This window comes from Vigna unguiculata, chromosome 7 (assembly GCF_004118075.2).
Source record: "Vigna unguiculata cultivar IT97K-499-35 chromosome 7, ASM411807v1, whole genome shotgun sequence".
Lineage (NCBI taxonomy): Eukaryota > Viridiplantae > Streptophyta > Magnoliopsida > Fabales > Fabaceae > Vigna > Vigna unguiculata.
Genome location: NC_040285.1, coordinates 21108487 through 21127120, shown reverse-complemented (window position 1 = coordinate 21127120; position 18634 = coordinate 21108487). Strand labels below are relative to the sequence as shown.

Sequence of the window (18634 nt, the reverse complement as noted above, 5' to 3'; positions counted from 1 at the left end):
CCTATCTCGCCTAGGCGAGACTTGCAGAAACAAACCCTAGCTCGCGCTCGAGCTCTCGCTCAAGCGAAGGGTCTTCGTTTTGAGCGAGGTACTATCTCGCTCAGGCGAGAGATGCTCGCTTAAGTGAGAACGCGTGGGATCTCGAGGTGTGTCGCTGCAGTTGCAGCCTAGGCAAGGAACCTCACCTTTGAGCGAGGAGTGGGCTCGCTCAGGCGAGGGAGGGCTCGCCTAAGCGAGTGTGCGAAAAACCTCTCAGGGCCTCTGTCACGATCTCGCCTAAGCGAGGGCCTACGGCTTGAGCGAGGGGACTCCTCTCACTTGAGTGAGAGCTCCTAGCTTGAGCGAGACCCGCTGGGGCCTCGCTGTTCTTTTCACTTGACTGTTATGGATTGTTTGGGTTGATTGAATTTTATATTTAAAGTATGAAGTTGATAAAGACATGAAATATATGTAGTTATGAATTGAATTGGTATGTTGGTGTGATCTTGGCATGTAAAATGAATGAGAAGGTTGGTATTAAAGTGACAATGGTATTGTTATGAGATGAAACTATATATTCATGGATTTTGGGAAGGATGAGTTGTTATTGATTCAACATGGGGTACGAACGAGGAATGATCACAAGGGTTGGCATGAGAATTATATGTGCGATAAATATCACTTGTTTGTTGTATATGATTGGTATGTGGTCAGTACGTAATCCCTTGAAATCTCTAGGTGAGATTTCAGGATCGTGCTTCAGTGGTCGGGACGTAATTCCATGACCCCTGTTAGTGGGAGTTCATGGTGGTGCCCCATCTATATAGTTTGGTAAGGATTCAAGATAAGGTTGCATCTTGACACTCTAAGGAGTCAGTTAGTCTCACTTAGAGCGGACTGACTCTTGTGGTGAGAGTAGTAGGAGGCCTGAAACTCATTAAGGGCTAACCTTGTGTGTGGGGGATTGAAACATCGTAACACTTGTAACACTTAGCTCGGGGGTGAGCAGAGGTATCCACCACAAGTGCGAGCATCCGCTGAATCCGACTAGACTACATGTATTCGGATGAGTCGAGTCAAAGTCTAGTGTATTGTTTGAGAAGTCATAACATGTTTGGATGATCTATATACTGCTTGGATTGTGTAATAACATGTGACTGCTTGATAAACTATTTCTGCTCTAGCTTACCATGTTTGCTTGTTTGGTTGTCTTGTATGTAGTTTTTCTTCTTTTGCGATGATCATCAATTTATTGATGTGAGCAGATGCGAGAGATACTCGAGATCAACAGGGAAGGGATGATCCCGGTGCGTAGTCTGCCTGGACTGTTTCTTCTGCTTTGGGTTTATTTATAGGGCTATAGCCCATGTATTGCTTGGCATTTACATTTAATTTCATTTATCGTTGAACCTTGTATTCTGTTACGTTTTGGCATCGTGGTGTGTCTTGAATATTGTAAGGAGTAAGGTTTAATATCCTGGATCGCGTTTCTACTTTATTTTGTGTACCTTGTATTCTGTTACGTTTTGGCATCATGGTGTGCCTTGAATATTGTAAGGAGTAAGGTTTAATATCTTGAATCGCGTTTCTACTTTATTCTGTGTGACGCTTCCTTTAATTAGCTTTATTAATTAAATGGGGTGTTACAATCAGTCAATAGAAATGACCCTAAATATGATTTTTAAAATATTCATTACAAAATTATATAATTGTTCATACATGAGAATTCATATAGTTAAGTGAAAGTGTAAAATACATTTATACCGATATCAATAACTCTAATTAAATTAAGAAAAGAGAATTGATTTATTTAATTTTAAATTTAAAGAAACTTGATTTACTAAAAAAGTAACTAAAATTACGTATAGTTAAGATTAGAGGCAGCAAAATAATAAATAAAACTTTAATATCTCTTAGAAAATTCTTGTGTCATGCAAGAACAATTTTCTGCTTTCTAAGATGGGGACGCGAACTACATGGGTAGAGAGAATGACATTTTCTATGAACATCTTTAAGTAAGAAAAATATATAAATAAAAAATAACAATATCTTTTAATAAACTTAAATTAATTTGTATACAAATTAAAAATATTAGTTTAAAGAATTGATAAGAATTTCTACAAACTAACTTAGTAATATGAGAATTTTCCCATCATTAAAAAAAATCTCTTTTTAAAAGTGAGTGGGAAACGTTATCCAAAATAAAACTACAATGGAAAAAATTTGAAAAAAAAATATAATAGTAAAATACGAGGGGGAAAACTTGATTTTAAAATGCGTGAAAATTAAAAATTCGACTTTAAAATAGCAGTAAACAACTTAAATGGTAAAATGCAATTACCAATGCAATTAACCGAGTGATTTAAGGAATTTGGATTCTCTGTTGAATTTTTTTGTACTGTTTCTCTACTGTTTCTTCATGATACACTGATTATTACTAATTTTGACATTTTAAAATATATTAAAAGAATATTTAAAATATCAATACAGTGTAATTTTAATACTCAGCAAATGACAACATTAAAAAAATCAGGAGAATAAGGAATAGATTGTCCGAATCAAAATAATTTGATGCACTTGAAGAGGCCAAAATGGATGGAACCTCACATACCTGCAGGAAGAACAGAAAGCACAAGTAGATATTGGAGATGAAAAGGAATGACTCCAATAACTCAGTGAAAGAAGACCTAATATAATTCAAGATACTCCTATTATATAAAAACTCATTGTGCTGATTTATGTTTCGAAATGTAAAAGCATAAACGGTCTTTACACTCAACTGTCCCTTGGGAAAGTTCTTTCTTTGTCTATTCTGTTTTTCTTTCTTGTTTATTTCCTTTTGGTTTCGGAAAGGAAGGAGGAAGTACACTGTATTTCTTCTTCAAGATTCCCATTCATTCAGGAAAATCTATACTACGATCTAACGCCGAGCAAATCTAGCACGAATCCTACGTTGGATTGGGGTCCTACAAGAAGGGCACTCTTTCATCCCTTGCTTCTCATGGAGTTCATTGCATTCAGCACACACCACCTGATGCGAACATGGCAGAAAAACTACTGACATCTCCTCTGATAGGCACATCACACACTCCTGCTCACGCCTCAAACTTCCAGCAGCCAAGTTGTCTTGGCAACTCACCATTGTTTGAGACTCATCTGATTTCTTGTTTCCCTTCATGTTTGGAGCACTCTTTGTTCTTGAGAAGCTATCATTCCTTTCATCAACACATCTGCGGAGTGCTGCTATTTTTTCAGAGTCAGATTTTAGTTTCAAGTCAATCAACTCTTTCTCCACCTTTCCAATATCTTCCACATATTTCTGCAGATCCCTAGCAGCTTTCCTTCTAATCATATCCTCTTCAGATTTCATGTGCAGCTCACGTTGTTCTCTATCCTTTTTAATGGATGCAGCCTGAGAAAGGAGCTTTTCTTTCGCAGCTCTCTCTTTTGCCAATCTACCCTGTAACATTTCCACCCATTGTAGTATAGCAGTAGAATAATAAGCTATTTGAGTATCCATTTTAAAAAAATGGGGACATGAATACAACAGAAAAGCTATTATTTAAACACGGTACTAGTATATATATCATATATGTACGAATACAAAGGAGGTGTATTATTTAAAAGCCTATTTCTATACAAGAGCACATCTTAGCTGTGCAACTAAACATTGACGTCCAAGGGATTATTAAGAGACCTAGTCACACAAGACAAGACCACTTAAAAAGTCACATAAATTCAATTTTATTTTGACCATTATTGACAAGATTTAATGCTAATATTTGTCTCTTACTCTTAATAAAAACTAACCCTCTCATTCTACAAAATCTCCTCTAAGTGTGACACACCAAAAAAAAAAAACTTGCAAGGACATAGATTATTGAATGCGCACTATTACTATACTTTTGTTTAATCTGATTCTAAATTGAATGAAATAAACCAATTAACTTTATCGAGTGAAACAATCAAGTGAACAAATGAAAAGGAATTCAAAGCGTGGTTGAATTCTTTTAATTGATTGAGGTAATAAAATTAGAGAAACATTTTAATGTGATTTAAGATTTGTGCTTCTAAGCAGAAGACTAAAGAAACATCCTTCAGATACACAACTTAGCACCTCTCCCATGTTGCTACTACATGGCTATAATTGTCAACCACCTATACGTAGAGAAAAAAGTGTGTATATATTTATTTCCAAGTATTTTGAAGGCCAAACCTACGTATCTATGAGTGTTCAAGGTGCCTAAACATGTCCAATAGAGGTGCATAAGGTTCAGAGTAGGACTGTCAAAGTAGAGAGGCAAAGACACTCAAGATAGATGTTGACAATACATATAAGTAAACTCCACAGATTTTTTCAGACATATCTTGATATATTTGGCACTAAGTAGTTTCGTATTTGTCACATACCTCAATCTTGGCTTGATGATTTTTCTCTTTGTGTAGCTCCTGTTGCAGATTAAATAATTTGTGCTTCTCTTTCTCAAGGTCATCTCGAAGCAAACTATTATGGCTTTCCCATGACTGGGCCTGTTTAAGTGCCGTCTGCTCACTCTCCAGTGCTTGTTGATGGCTTGCCATTGACTTTACAACCCACAACTTAGCATCATCCAACTCCTTCTTTAGCAAGGAGTTTTCTGCCTCTAGCACGAGAGTAGCAGAAGCAGCACTCTCAATTTGCTTTTTCGTATTTTCCATGGCATTCTCCATTTCAGATATCCTCTTCACAGCAGTCTCCTGCGCCAGCTTCTTTTCCTTTTTCAACAGTTCAGCATCTTGCTTTTCCTTCCTCAGAGTTTTAAACTCTGGCTGTAGTTTGCCAAGCCTGTTCGTAACCTGCATAACCTTCTGATTTGTCCAGTTGTTCCAACCTAGTAGCTCATCATGCAATTCTTGCAGTCGAGCAAATAATTTCAAAATGAGCTCATCCTTCTCATCTCGCGCGACATACTTACCCGAAGCCTCATCAAACGGAATATCAGCACAGTAATCAAGAATCTTGACAGAACAGCTTAGCTCAGATTTTGGTTTGGATGTACTGTCACGTGTTGAAGTTTTTGCATTCACCATGGGAGAAGAAGATATTGTATTCTTTGTAGGTAATGTTCCAGAGTTACCTTCTGCAGGTAAAACAGATGCATCACAGGTTGAAACATGGCATGTTATATTTGCAGAATAAACTCCTTTTGAGCTTAGCAAATTTGAGGAGCCACATTTCATTTGCTGATTAGGAATTTCAGATGGTGACTTGAGTCTTTTTTCAACAACCAAACTACCAACACTTGTAATCTTTCCTGATTTAAATCCCGCTTTTCCACAATTCCTGTAAGTTTTCTCCATGTGAAAGAACTTCTGCCTAAGTGCTGCTATTTCTTTTCTGGTATGCCTCTTAGAACACGATCCAGATTTACATTCATGGGCAGGAAACCCTGATGTTCCGGAGGATTTCTCTGCAGTAATTGGCAATGAAACATTCTCTGCCTTAAGTTTTACCCCTCCTGTAGCTTGAGAATTTTGGTTGTTGGGTGAATTGGGGAAACTTCCAAACTTAGGTTCTCCAGACCTTTGATTCTGGTGATTGGAGGACAAATCCTTCTGGAGAGTTGGTGAACTGCAATTTGAAATTATATCAGAGCTTTGGACCTCCGACTTAGATTGGAGACTGGAAGAACTGGCAGAGCTTTCCCCATTACCAACAACACCCGGGCAATCTTGCATTGCACAAGCCAGTGAAAGATTCAAGTCAGATATCAGTAAAACCCACATTGCATCACCAACTGTCAAGGAGGGTTTGACTTCACGAACTACACTGATCATCTCCACCATGGTGTAATGCAGCAGATGCTGGAAGCTCTCAAAAACAAAATCTGTAGCATCTTCTTTCCCCTTCAAAACATTCACCGTCCGATCTACAATATTTGTGACAGGATCTCCTTCCTCAATGTACAGGGCCTTCCTTGCAAGGGACATTTCAACCAATTTTTCATCGAAACCTAATTCAACAACCTGCTTGAGTGCACACGTGAAAATCGCTTGCAAATTAGACAGCAGCAATTCCTCAAGCTGGCTTGCAATAGGATCACTCCAATCCGAAAGCTCACGCATTTGCAGTTCGTTTTCTTTACTAAGAAACTCTGACCACCACTGTGATGGACTAAATTCATTTGAGCCACTTTGTGAAGCCGGTAACTCATACCGAGGGAAGTCAAACAGAGACAACGGTAAACTAGCAGGAAGTATAGAAGGATGAGCTAATTTTCTCTTGTTCTTACATCCTTTATCCTGTCTGTCCTCTCCACCCGTTTTATCCATTTCAGGAACAACTGCACTGAAACCCACAAAACCTTTCCGTGTCAATTCTATATCTACAAATAAACAAACCATAGGTCCAAAAAATGCGTAAACAAAGGATTAAGTAATTGGTAATGGGGTCGGGAGAGGGGGAATTCAAAGAAAACATAAACACGGTAAAATTCGGAAAAAAAATCCAGACAGAATTAAAACCAATTCAAAATTAAACCTTTTAAAACAACTCTCACATAAAAGAAAACAAGGCACCCCAATCTAACAAGAGAAGGCCAAGAAACCATACCTTGGGCAGGAGCCGCAAGACTGAGAGCAAAATGAGGAATTTCCTGTATCTAAGACCCAGAAAGAAGACCTAGTTAGAATTGAAACTCTTTAAACAAACAGCTTGTGGGCAGGACTTAAATACTTCAAGCAGAAACAGGGAATGGAAGCCAAGTGCACCCACATACCAATAAAACATTGCCAACCCATCACACAAAAAAAGAAAACTGATGGATGCCCTCCAACAAGGCACACACAACAGGGTCATTGAAAACAGAAACAAAAAATAAATAAAAAAAATCAAGAAACTTTAACTTAGAATCAGCAAAGGAAGCAAATGTACCTGACGCATGCATTGTCTTCATAGGAACCTTAAGGAAGAGGAAATTAATTAAAGTGATTATGGGTCAAGATTTTTGCTCACACAGTGAACACTTGTGGTGCTGTGTATGTGTGCGCCCACACTTCTCAGTCACGGTTTGTTTGGGTTCTGGGTTTTGGAATGATCTCTTTCATACATAAACTAAGACAAGAAAAGGGTGCTGCGGCTCTTGGTTTAGGCGCTAACTACTACTCTACCTGCGGTTAAACCTTCTTCTCTTTTTATACCCAACCTAATCTACCCTCATCTATTATTACATTTTTTTTTCTCATCCAAATTAAATTTATTTTTTACATTAAACATAATGTTAGAAGATTAAAAACACATGGATTATTAAAGACCAAATTTCATAATCTAGATAAATAATCAAAGTTTTCAAAAAAAAAAAAACTAAAACATTAAAACAAACAGATGTTGGAGATTTATAGAGTATATTTTTTGATGAATCTAGAATATCTTTCAATTCAAAGAAAATAGCTAATAATTAAAATATTTAGGTTTATTTAAAAGACCGGTTTTTTTCAACTAATATTCTTAATAAAAAAAACATGTTTATTTTTTAGCTTTTATTTCAATAATTAATAACTGCTAAGATTAAATTAAATGATTTTTTAAAGATATTGTTTAGTTCACTTAATAATTTAATATTTTCCTTAACTTTGATTTGCTGCAATTAATTTATGCTGGTTTCTTTACTTGAAAATTTAAATTGAGTTCTGACTAATTCAAATAAAGTTAAATGAACTTATTTACAGAGGAACAGTCACACATTTTCTTCATTTATGATATTACAGTTTGAGATTTTATTTTCCGAACAAAAAAAACTTATAATTAAATATCCGCCATTTAAAAATATTAAAATAATTCTATTAAACAAAAGCATTTTAAGTAACTAATTTCAACAAGAATTTATTTAGAAATTTTTTCTTTACTTTTTTTCTTAATCCCTTATCTCTCTATATATCGTCATTATCTCTATTACAAAAATATGTTTTAATATTTTAATAAAATAAAATATCAATAGTTAAAATAATTCTCTATCACTATATAAATTATTTATAATAAATATAAAGTATAACTTTTATGGTAAAAAATATTTATTAATTAATTTATTTTTAATTTTTATTATAATATAATTAATATAGACAAACTATCAATTTATTTTACATTTTAATTACATACAAAAGAAAGAGCTATAACGTCTGATATAAGGATAGAATATTAATTTCTTTCTGTATCTTTATGTTAATTAATAAATAACCAATTTGTCTTTATTATAACATCTTTTAATTAACATGGTACTCTGATTTGTGAATTAGAGCTTTGTTTTCTTTCTCTTTATCGTCTATTTAATGCAAATAACCAATTTATCTTTATTATAACATATTTTGTCTTTATTTTTATAGAAATTTTGAATTATTTTATTGTAAATATATATTATTGTGATAATAAATTTTAAAACAAATTATAATTTTTAAAATTATGACACTACGTAGAATATTTAAAATTAGATAATTTTAAATTTTATTAAAAAAATTAGAATTGTTCACACTTTTTATAAAGGTAGAAGAGTTACAATTCATTCACAAAAAAACATGATACATCGATGATACCATACGACATACTTTAATTAAGAAATTTATATGTCCCATGTTATATACATGAAACCATATATATAGTTTTTACAATTATTTAAACATAATTTCTTTATTTATATATAAATTAGCTTATAAATCATTACTTGAGAAAAAATTTCATTTAAAGGAAGATTTTGTGTCATTTTTTTAATTAATAATATTCTAAGAAAAATCTCCTCGTTTGTATTTTTACTTAAACAATTAAATCACATTTCTAGACGATAAGAATGTTGTTTCAATCGTCTCCATTACTAAAAATACTTAGCTTGTGAAATAATTAACATATACACCAACATACAATAAAATTAATTTAAGAAATTATCGACCAATTCAACATAAATCAAATATTGTTTTGGATGTCAACATTATTAATAAACTATTTCTATTTCAAACTCAACACAACTAATTCACTAATTCATTCATAATTTTACCAAATTAATAGATCCACCAATTTCTACTTCCAACATTAACATCAAATTCAAAATTTTTAAATCTCATCAATCTAATTTCAAATTTTACTACATCAATTTCATGATCAATGTATGCATTCACCTCACTAATTAAGTTTCAATCATAAGTATCAATTCAACATCACAATCAAAATGACATGATTTTTTCTCTATCAACAGCACATAACGTAATAAAAATTACACGATTTCTTCTCCACCAACACTAGAGTGCGAAGGATAAACATGGCTTGACTTTATAGAACAAGGGAGGCAATAACATCATCATATGGAGATCCATCTAGTTGCATCATTTAGAGAGAAACTATTGGAAACAAAGTAATATCTTATGAACTAGACCTTCACAAAGTAACTAAGTAATCTTATTGCAAGGATTTGAGTAAGGTTATTCAAATCTTTCAACTGAACAGAAAAATTGCATGCATGAGTAAGAAGTGTAAAGTTGTTTATTGAACTCATTTCTTCCTATCACATATTGCAACTAATAACATAACTCTTAAATATGGTTTCTACATCACTCAATTTATATTTAAGGACCCTATTTTATCTTATGCATAATTACTATTATAATATATGAAAAAATCTAAGAACAATAAGAGTTTTAATTATCAATATACTTATTAGTCCTAGTTGATATGATAACCCTATTACAATGCGCTTACACAAAGTTAACCATAATTTGCTCACACAGAGTTATTACGTTTCTCACTCACAGAGAAATAATGTTACTGATGACTGTTTCTTAACAACCATTTTCCAACAAGTGCACTGATGAGTAGTAGTATCAACAACTGTTGTATCTACAGGGATTTAACAAGTATATTGATAGTTAGTTTTTAGTTTTTAGTTTTTTTGGTTTGGATAGAGAGTGCATGTAAAAATAGATAGTAGTAATTAGATTGAGTGAAGTAGGAGCTATAATTTGAGTTCATCTCATCTTCTTCTACTACACCACTACCATCTTATTTGCTTACTATGCAAATCATTCAATGTCTTGGAGTACTCTTTCTATGTATATCTAGGTTCATCCCTATACCACTAGAACCCAAGGACTTCAAATCCAGTGTGATTCTTTAACTCCTGGTTGAATGAATCCTTGCTTTAATGTGCAAGACTCTTTCATTCAACATCCCCTCTAGTATCTAATGAAGCATCTTATACATGTATGGAGGTTTGATTGGACCTCATTTTGAGATCAATCTTTCAACTCAATCCAAACCAGTGAAATATGATGAGTTGTCAATTCACCCACACAAGTTTAGACCAGTCTTCCAACTTAATCCAAATCGGTGAAATAAGATGAGTGATCAAGTCATCATTAAGCATAAATCAAACCACAAACAATCGAATAAAAGCAAAAATAAATACCTAATAACTAGAAGTGTATAGAATCAAAATTGATTACATCAAACCTGGACACGAAGAAGTTCAACTACTCATAAAATATTACAATGCAATTCCAACAAAATCTACTCATAAGATTTACATTAAGAGCATCTTCGTCGAGCCTCATAGACCCTATTCTCTCTTATTGCTACATTTCTACATCCCTACACAATGCTTCAAATGAGGACTTAAGGTCTTTATTTATAAAAAAATTTAGGCGATGCTCACCCCAATATTTGGTGCTCAGCCACAAGGGTTTCTTCACAAGTGGGTTTCCTTCCAACTCAACCCCTTATCTTGGTGCTTAATACTTGACCTTTCCCACTTAGTAGGGTTTTCTTGGCTGCTTAGCCTCATGAATTTGTGCTCCAAATTTCCTTGCAAAGAACGTTTCCTCATGAGGCTGAGCTTCATTTGTTTTCTTAGCCAAAAAGTAAAAATATTTTGTCTTGTCTTTTCTACTTCCATGGCTCAACACCAATGACCATGACTCATGCATACTTGTTATTTTCTCTTGCAGAATAGAAAAATATCATTATAATTTATAAAACTCCAATTCTCACTACATTATTTTGTATCTTAAGCTAAGCAGTTTTGTTTTATACACAACTAGCACCATTTGATACATGATAAGTGTCATTTTCAAATGGAAAATTTACTTATTCTTGACATTTATCAATTACCATTCTCACTCACACAGAGCTAATACATCTCTCGCTCACACAAAACTACCATTCTCGCTCATTCAAAACTACCATTTTACACATTATATATATATATATATATATATATATATATATATATATATATATATATATAGACACACATAAATCCTTTCAGACAATTTTACAAATAAATATAAATACACAGAATTAAAACCCAATAAATGCATAATTATAATTCATAAGAATAATATCATAAATTCTTTAAAATATCTCAACAGGAATCAAATTTGAAACTTCCTATAATATCTTGACACTCCCCCTGAAGTTGATGAATATGTGCTCTCCATTTTCAACTTGGATATAACTCTCTCAAAGTTTACTATTGTTTAGTTTAATATTGATTTTGCTGAATTGAGGAACATACATGTGTCACTGATTTTTGGAACCGTTGAATTCCATAACCATGCTATGATTATGGAATCTTCTTCTTCTCATGACTTGAATTTAGGACCATCTTCCACAAGGGCATCATTAATTAAATGGTTAGCCTTTCCTTTCCCTTGAAAATGATCGTAATGAGTTGTGATCACTTGAGATCATTTTTCCTATTTAATCAATAGGCTCAATTAACATTCTACACTTCTCTTGCATTGTAGGGCTTGTCTCAAATTTTCATTTCATCCATTATAAATATGTGCAATTAAGGCGCAAAAATGGAGGAATGAATTTGGACACAAAATGAATCACAAAAATAAAGTTGGACACAAAATGAATAATGCATCAATAAGCGTTGCAATATAGCAATGAAAATTAGAATAGAGACTAGAGAGGCACAATAACTCATTGGAGGTGGGGCAACTATGAAGGCGACAATAAGGACCAAAGAGGCACAACAACTCCTTGGAGGTGGGACAACAATGAAGGTTGCAATAGGAACCTAAGAGTCACAACAAGGAAGGTTGTGTTTTAGGGTTTCCACAACAATGAAGACTATGTTTTAGGAGTTGCTTAAAAATGAAGGTTGTGTTTTAGGGTTTTGTTCAACATTGAAGGTTCCGTTTTAAAGTTTACACAACAATGAAGGTTGCATTTTATAGTTTATACAACAATGAATACTGCATTTTAGAGTTTATGCAACAATGAAGACTATAATTAAACCATACAATCAGGGAAGCCCCCCAGGGTAAGGACTTTTGATCCCATATCAAATTTTGAAGAGAGTAATTTCTCTCTTATTTTTTTCATTATATATATATATATATATATATATATATATATATTCTTTTGGATAATTTCTAGAATCCTACTAGACAATTTTAGATATAAAAATAAAATATACAAAATTTAAATCCAATAAATGCATAATTATAATCAATAAGAATAATATCAAAATTTTTCTAAAATATCTCAACATGAATCAAATCTGAAACTTTCTAAAATATGTTGACAACTCACACAAAACTACCAAATCTGTCATTGAGAGAAAGCTACAATGTGATGCACACACAAAATCAATATTTCTCATTCATAATAGATCACATATACATTTATTCACAAGGATCATCACAATATATACATACAAATATTCATTCTAACATAAACACAATTTCCACACATAAGTCATGGACATAACTTGGTTAATAACATAGATCTTCTTCATATTTATCAATCACAAATACTCTTCCTTTTTCTATACACCCGAACCTCCATGCATTCATTAAGTAAAATATGAGCATTAGTTTACTCTCACACAAAGCAACATATACCTTCTTCAACATATAATAGTAACGCAAACACATGCCAACACATAGAACTCGAATGATATCAAGCGTTTTATTGCATGACAATAACATTAATATAGATCAACACATAACCAAATGACAAAGAGAAATGATACTTTAAGAAAATTTTAAGTTGACAAACTCCACGTGGCGCGGCACAACAAAATTTTGTTTTTATTTTTAAAATAAAGAAAACAGAGGGTGTTTTGTAATATGACCCTTGTTTTGAAGGTTGCGGTTTTGTCTTCCATTCTTCTTGTTTGCACTTCTATCTTCCACTTTTCGTCTTCCAACATATTTTGTTCCACACGAATGCCTCAAATGTATCTACAAAAGCCAATGAACAACTATAGTAAGGACACTTGTAGAATTCTCAAACACAAATCAAATTTACTATCAATAATGGAGCAATTACCATCTCCAATGTCTTTACTCAATGTAGATCACCTAAAACACTAACCAAATAATACAAAACATAAACTGAGTACACCTAAAATAAAGGAAAACACTTTTACCAAAGTAGAAGCCAACACTTTCACTAAATTAGAATTCAAAACAAAATACCAATCCACACATGGTATACAATCCCATGCCCCAAAGCAATAGTATACAACAACATGGCATATATGACACAACAAAAATGAATCCACAAAACAAATCAAACCAGGGGCTGAAGCAACTACTAAAACAATATGAAAAGAATTAAATATCAAACACAGACTACTTATATGGTAATAAAAATGCAATAAAAAAAAAACATCAATATTTACCCACAAAGTTTGTATAGATTTCTTCATCCAAAACCCACTAACAATGCTAATAAGTGAAAGTTCCATAATAGTCTCATAAAACCCTACCAACATTATCCCCATCCATGAACCACTCCACAACAACCAATTTGAAAAAAAAAAGGATTCAATTACCACTAGACAAAAAAGCAAAAAATTAACTCTAAAACAAATTGTTCACGAAATCACAAAATAAACCCTAATTTACGAAGGATGGCCAAATGGAACAATCAAAAGTGGCTACTTTGTCCCTTTCGCGCAACAAAATGAAAACATAAGGGGAAGATAAGATACACACCTTTTTTATTTCTAAACTGGGACCTTGCGGGACAGAATCAAAAACTCGAGGCTGAAGGCATAAGGGAATATAGAGAAGTGGCTAGGACGAAGGATGTGGAAAAGAGTGTTGTTGTTCTTGCTGGTGAAAACGAAGAAATAGAGTGGAAGAGGGCTTTGTTGTTCTTGTCGGAGAAAATGAAGAAGAAGTGAAAGAGAGAAATGCGAAAAAGAAGAGTAGAAGATGAAACTGCAACCTTCAAAACGAGGATCAAATTACAAAACACCCATCTATTCTTTTTATTTAAAAAAAAAACAAAATTTTGTTATGCTGCCACGTGGAGTTGGTCAATTTTGTTAACCAAAAGTTTGTTAAAGTATTATTTTTCAATGACAACAACTCGTTAAGTTCCCTTATCTCCCTTTGTTTTCTTTCCCCTTTGAAGTTTATGCACATCAATGTTTATTTATGAAGTTTTTAATTTCGTTTTCACTCCCTTTATGCCACCTATTTTACAAATCTAACTATATTTTCACATTTATTTTGGTGTCAAAAGATAAGAAACCACTCTTAAAACATATTTAATATACTTATAGATCTAATTTAGTTTATATACATCTTATAACTACTATATCTATTTAATGTTTTCTTTATTAATTAATTATTTACCAAATTTTATCTCTTTTTATAGTAATCTTCAAAAATCAAATATTTACTTTTAAATTAAATAATTAATAAACCATTTTAAAAAAACTTTTAATGGAATAAATTAAATAATTGATAAATCATTTATCTCTTTAAAAGTGTTTTAAATTAAATAATCAATAAACAATTTTGTCTTGTGATTTTTTTAATTAAAATAAAAATTAAATAATAAACAAACTATTTTTTAATCTTTTAAATTAAATAATTAATAAATTATTTTATGTGAGAAAGTTTCTTACATGAAATAAATCTTTTAATTTGTTAGGTTCATAGATATTAGGTATAATTACTTGTATAGTACACAGTTTGGGGTTAGTGTGTCAAATAGGTACTCAGTTTAAAAAAAGTGTCAATTGCATCCCAACTTTTGAAAAAGTGCTTCAATTAGGTTCTTTTCAGACAGAGTTGACTAACGCCGTTAGTCAACGTGCCACGTGTCAATCTGTGTTTTTTTTAATTGTTTTTAAATTATTTTAAAATTTTAAATTCTTTTTTAATTTTTTGAAAAAAAAATTAAAAATACCACGTGTCAAGTCCCTGTGTGTGACACGTGACATTGTCAGTGACACGTGGCATTGTCAGTGACACGTGGCATTGTCAGTGCCACGTAGCATTGTCAATGTCATGTGGCATTGCAAGCCATGTGTCAGTGTCACTATAAGATACCATTGTGTTGATTTCGATTTATTCTCCATATATCTCTTTTTGTTTCAATTTAGTACCTAAGTATGTGTATCTGATTCAATTTTGTCCCAATTTTTTTTAATAATTAAAATATTTTTGTAATCCATTTTCTATAAGATTAAAAATAATTAGGTTAAAATACCTTTTTGGTCCCAATTTTCGTCAACTTTTTTCAAATAGGTCCCAATTTTCGCGGGGTGCTCAAATAGGTCCTAATTTTGGTCAATTTGATTCAATTAGGTCCTAATTGGGTAACGCCGTTTAAATTGATAACATTTCACTGTACAGTTGGCTTTTCCTTGCTATGTGTCGAAATAGTAATCCTACGTGTCAGTTTTTCTTTATAATGAGATGGTTAATTAGGGAGTTAAACACATTAAGTCTTTAATTAAGAGGATTTAACGAAAAATAAAAATAAAAGAAAGTCAAATAAAACAGAAATTGCAGCGCGATTAAAAAGTAAAAGGGGTTAAGCCATCTTAAGGTTTGTGCTGAGGGAATTGACGATTTAGGTTACTGCGCTCGAATTTGGGGAAAAGATTGAAAAGGAATTTCACTTCATTTGTGGTGTGCAATTGCTACGGGGTCATCGTCAATTCATCGCAGATATCGCTACCAGGTTAGGTTTTCTATTGCGTTAGCGGTCTTGATTTCGTTTTTGGTTTTTGCTCGTTTGCGATTTTGTTTTTGGTCGTTTGCGATTAGCTTGGTGTTTGTTTCGAAAGCGGTTTTGTTTGTTTTATTGTGCTATTGTGTTGTCATTGTCTGCTATTTTATGGCATTCTGATTTTCGTTGTAGTGTCCCACTCGTTTGTCCTGAACATCTTTGTCAGTGGATTGGGGTTGTGTGTGTGCTTTGTCGGTGCGGTTTGTTTGAAAGTTGTGGTCCCTTTTTTGTTCGTGGACCCTGTGTGTGTTGTTTCAAATGTTTTATGCCATATTAAATGTGTTTGTGGACCCTGTGTGTGTTGCTTACAAATGTTTTTTAATATCTGCCAGATATCACTTGTTTGAAAAAGTGGTGTGTAATGTGTGATGACACTTTCGAAGTTGTGGTCCACCATGGTGGACTTTTTAAACAGTTTGGTCCTATTAATTACATAGGTGGGGAAACCACTGTTTGGGGTTGTGACCCAGACACATGGAGTTATTTTGAGGTGGTAGGGGAAATCAGGGAAATGGGGTATGTTAATATTAAGGAGTTATGGTATGCAATAGAGAATGTCATGTATAAGTTGGAGGATGACAAAAGTGCAATAAATATGATGCACATTGCCAAACACTATGGTCAGGTTCATATGTTTGTTGTGCATGGTATATCTGAAGCAGAAGTTGTGGAAAACGGCTTAGAGGATCAACAGGGTTTGCTTTGTGGGGCTGAGTTAGAGAGTGGGGAGGGCAGTCACATAAATGCGAAGGTACAGGAGGTTGAGGAGGAGGTACAAGAGGTTGAGAAGGAGGTACAACAGGTTGAGGAGGAGGTCCAAAAGGAGGTTGAGGAGGAGGTTCATGAGGAGGTTCATGAGGAGGTTCATAAAGAGGTTCACGAGAAGGTTAATATGGAGGTTGAGGAGGAGGTTCATGAGGTTCAGGTTGAAGTGTAGATGGGGGGTGATGGTTTAAGTGAATGTGAGGTGCAATCTCACCTGAGGGGGTGAGGAAGGAGTTCAACATGAGGATGAGGGACTTGTTGATGTCTAGATCAGTTTGGACAATGGTGATCATAATTTGTTTGAAGGGATGTGGAGGTGAATAATGAGCAAGAGTCTGACCAGGTGGAACATATTGAAAAAGAGAATGAAAGTGATGAAGAGGAATATAGTGACAGTGAAGAAGATGCTAGTTATGTAATTTCGGATAAAGAGACAACAGGAGATGAATGGCAATTAGATGACCTCCTTAGTCTTAATGAAAGTGATGATGAAGGATGTGTTGATGAAAGTTCAGGTGATGAAGGGGGCAGCTGTGGTCCTTTTGGCACTTTTGTCATGCCAAATTCCATGGCTGACTATAGGTGGGATGTGGGCACAAATTTCATAGATAAGGAACATTTCCAACAAGCAATAATAACTTATGCAGTTCATTCTGGTAGAAACATAAGATGGGTTAAAAATGATAAACAAAGAGTGAGGGTGAAATGTATGGGGGCACAAGGAAAATGTGAATGGTCCGCATATGCTGCATATATTCCATTACGCAAGACATGGCAACTAAGAAAAGTGGTTGATAGGCATAACTGTTCTAGGGAGTTTAAACTTAAGATTATGAGTGCAAAATGGCTGAGTAAGAAGGTAGAGAAGTCTTTGATTGAAAATCCTAAATTCAAGATTAAGGATGTGCGAGAAAAAGGGTTGAGGAAGTGGAATACAAGTATTTCAGTGGCTATGGCTCGTAGGGCAAAATCCTTAGCTTCAGACCAAGTGGAAGGGTCATTCAAAGAACAGTTTCGAAGAATACATGATTATGCTTATGAAATTTTGAGATGCAATCCAGGGAGCACAGTCAAAGTTAAAGTGGATGAAATGCAAGGTGAGTCTGTATTTGGTAGGTTTTACACATGTTTCAAAGCATGCAAAGATGCTTTTGTGCTTTGTCACCCCTTTATTGGGTTAGATGGTTGCTTCCTCAAAGGGAAATATGGGGGCGAGTTGCTAACTGCAGTGGCCAGGGATGCTAACGACCAGATGCTTCCTCTAGCATACGCCATTGTGGAGGTAGAGAACAAAGAGACTTGGAAATGGTTTTTGGAAATCCTAGTGGATGATCTAGGAGGACCTGAAGTTTGTGGGACATGTACATTTATGTCAGATCAACAAAAGGTTTGTATCTGTTCATGCAATTATTTTTATTCACATTAATCATTTTATAGCCATGTACTGTATTAATTTTAATGCATATTACTGCTGTGAAACAGGGTCTGTTGCCTGCAATTCAGGAGTTATTACCTGGTGCAGAGCAACGATTTTGTATGAGGCATTTGTACTCTAATTTCAGAAAACGGTTTGGTGGCCAGAAGTTGAAAAACTTAATGTGGAAGGCAGCAACTGTGACACACCCTGTGGCCTGGGAAAGGGTAATGAGAGATATAAAAAAGGAGGATGAGGATGCTTTCAAGTACCTCATTGCTATACCACCTAGGTATGTATTGAAATCTCATTTATTTTATACTATTTAATATCAAAACTGACTTATTATAGTTAATGTTTGTTTATACACAGGTTTTGGTCCAGATCAAGATTCACTAGGAATGCTGTGACTGACACAGTTGTAAATAACATGACAGAGGCATTTAACAGTGTGCTTGTTGATGCTA

General features: G+C 33.8%; 1 protein-coding gene across 3 annotated transcripts; it reads right to left on the bottom strand.

The window, feature by feature from the left end:
* Positions 1 to 2672: 2672 nt before the first annotated feature.
* Positions 2673 to 7111, bottom strand: LOC114192006 (putative E3 ubiquitin-protein ligase RF4). Of its 3 annotated transcripts, none has more exons than XM_028081510.1 (4): positions 6893 to 7111; positions 6572 to 6620; positions 4390 to 6344; positions 2673 to 3439 (listed from the first exon to the last, which is right to left on the bottom strand). In XM_028081510.1, the coding sequence occupies exons 1-4, from the start codon at positions 6899 to 6901 to the stop codon at positions 2900 to 2902; spliced, it is 2553 nt and encodes an 850-aa protein (XP_027937311.1). In that variant the 5' UTR covers positions 6902 to 7111; the 3' UTR covers positions 2673 to 2899. The 3 variants fall into 3 exon arrangements, with proteins under 3 accessions (XP_027937311.1, XP_027937312.1, XP_027937313.1); XM_028081511.1 differs by having other exon boundaries at positions 4390 to 6307; XM_028081512.1 differs by lacking the exon at positions 6893 to 7111 and adding an exon at positions 6738 to 6774 and having other exon boundaries at positions 4390 to 6307.
* Positions 7112 to 18634: the final 11523 nt, after the last annotated feature.

Excerpts from the sequence above, each read along its gene's own strand:
- LOC114192006 (XM_028081510.1), bottom strand. Across the intron at positions 6,345-6,571 it reads TCTTGCGGCTCCTGCCCAAG|ATATAGAATTGACACGGAAA; the intron begins GTATGGTTTCTT and ends GTTTATTTGTAG. Across the intron at positions 3,440-4,389 it reads ATCATCAAGCCAAGATTGAG|GGTAGATTGGCAAAAGAGAG; the intron begins GTATGTGACAAA and ends GAAATGTTACAG.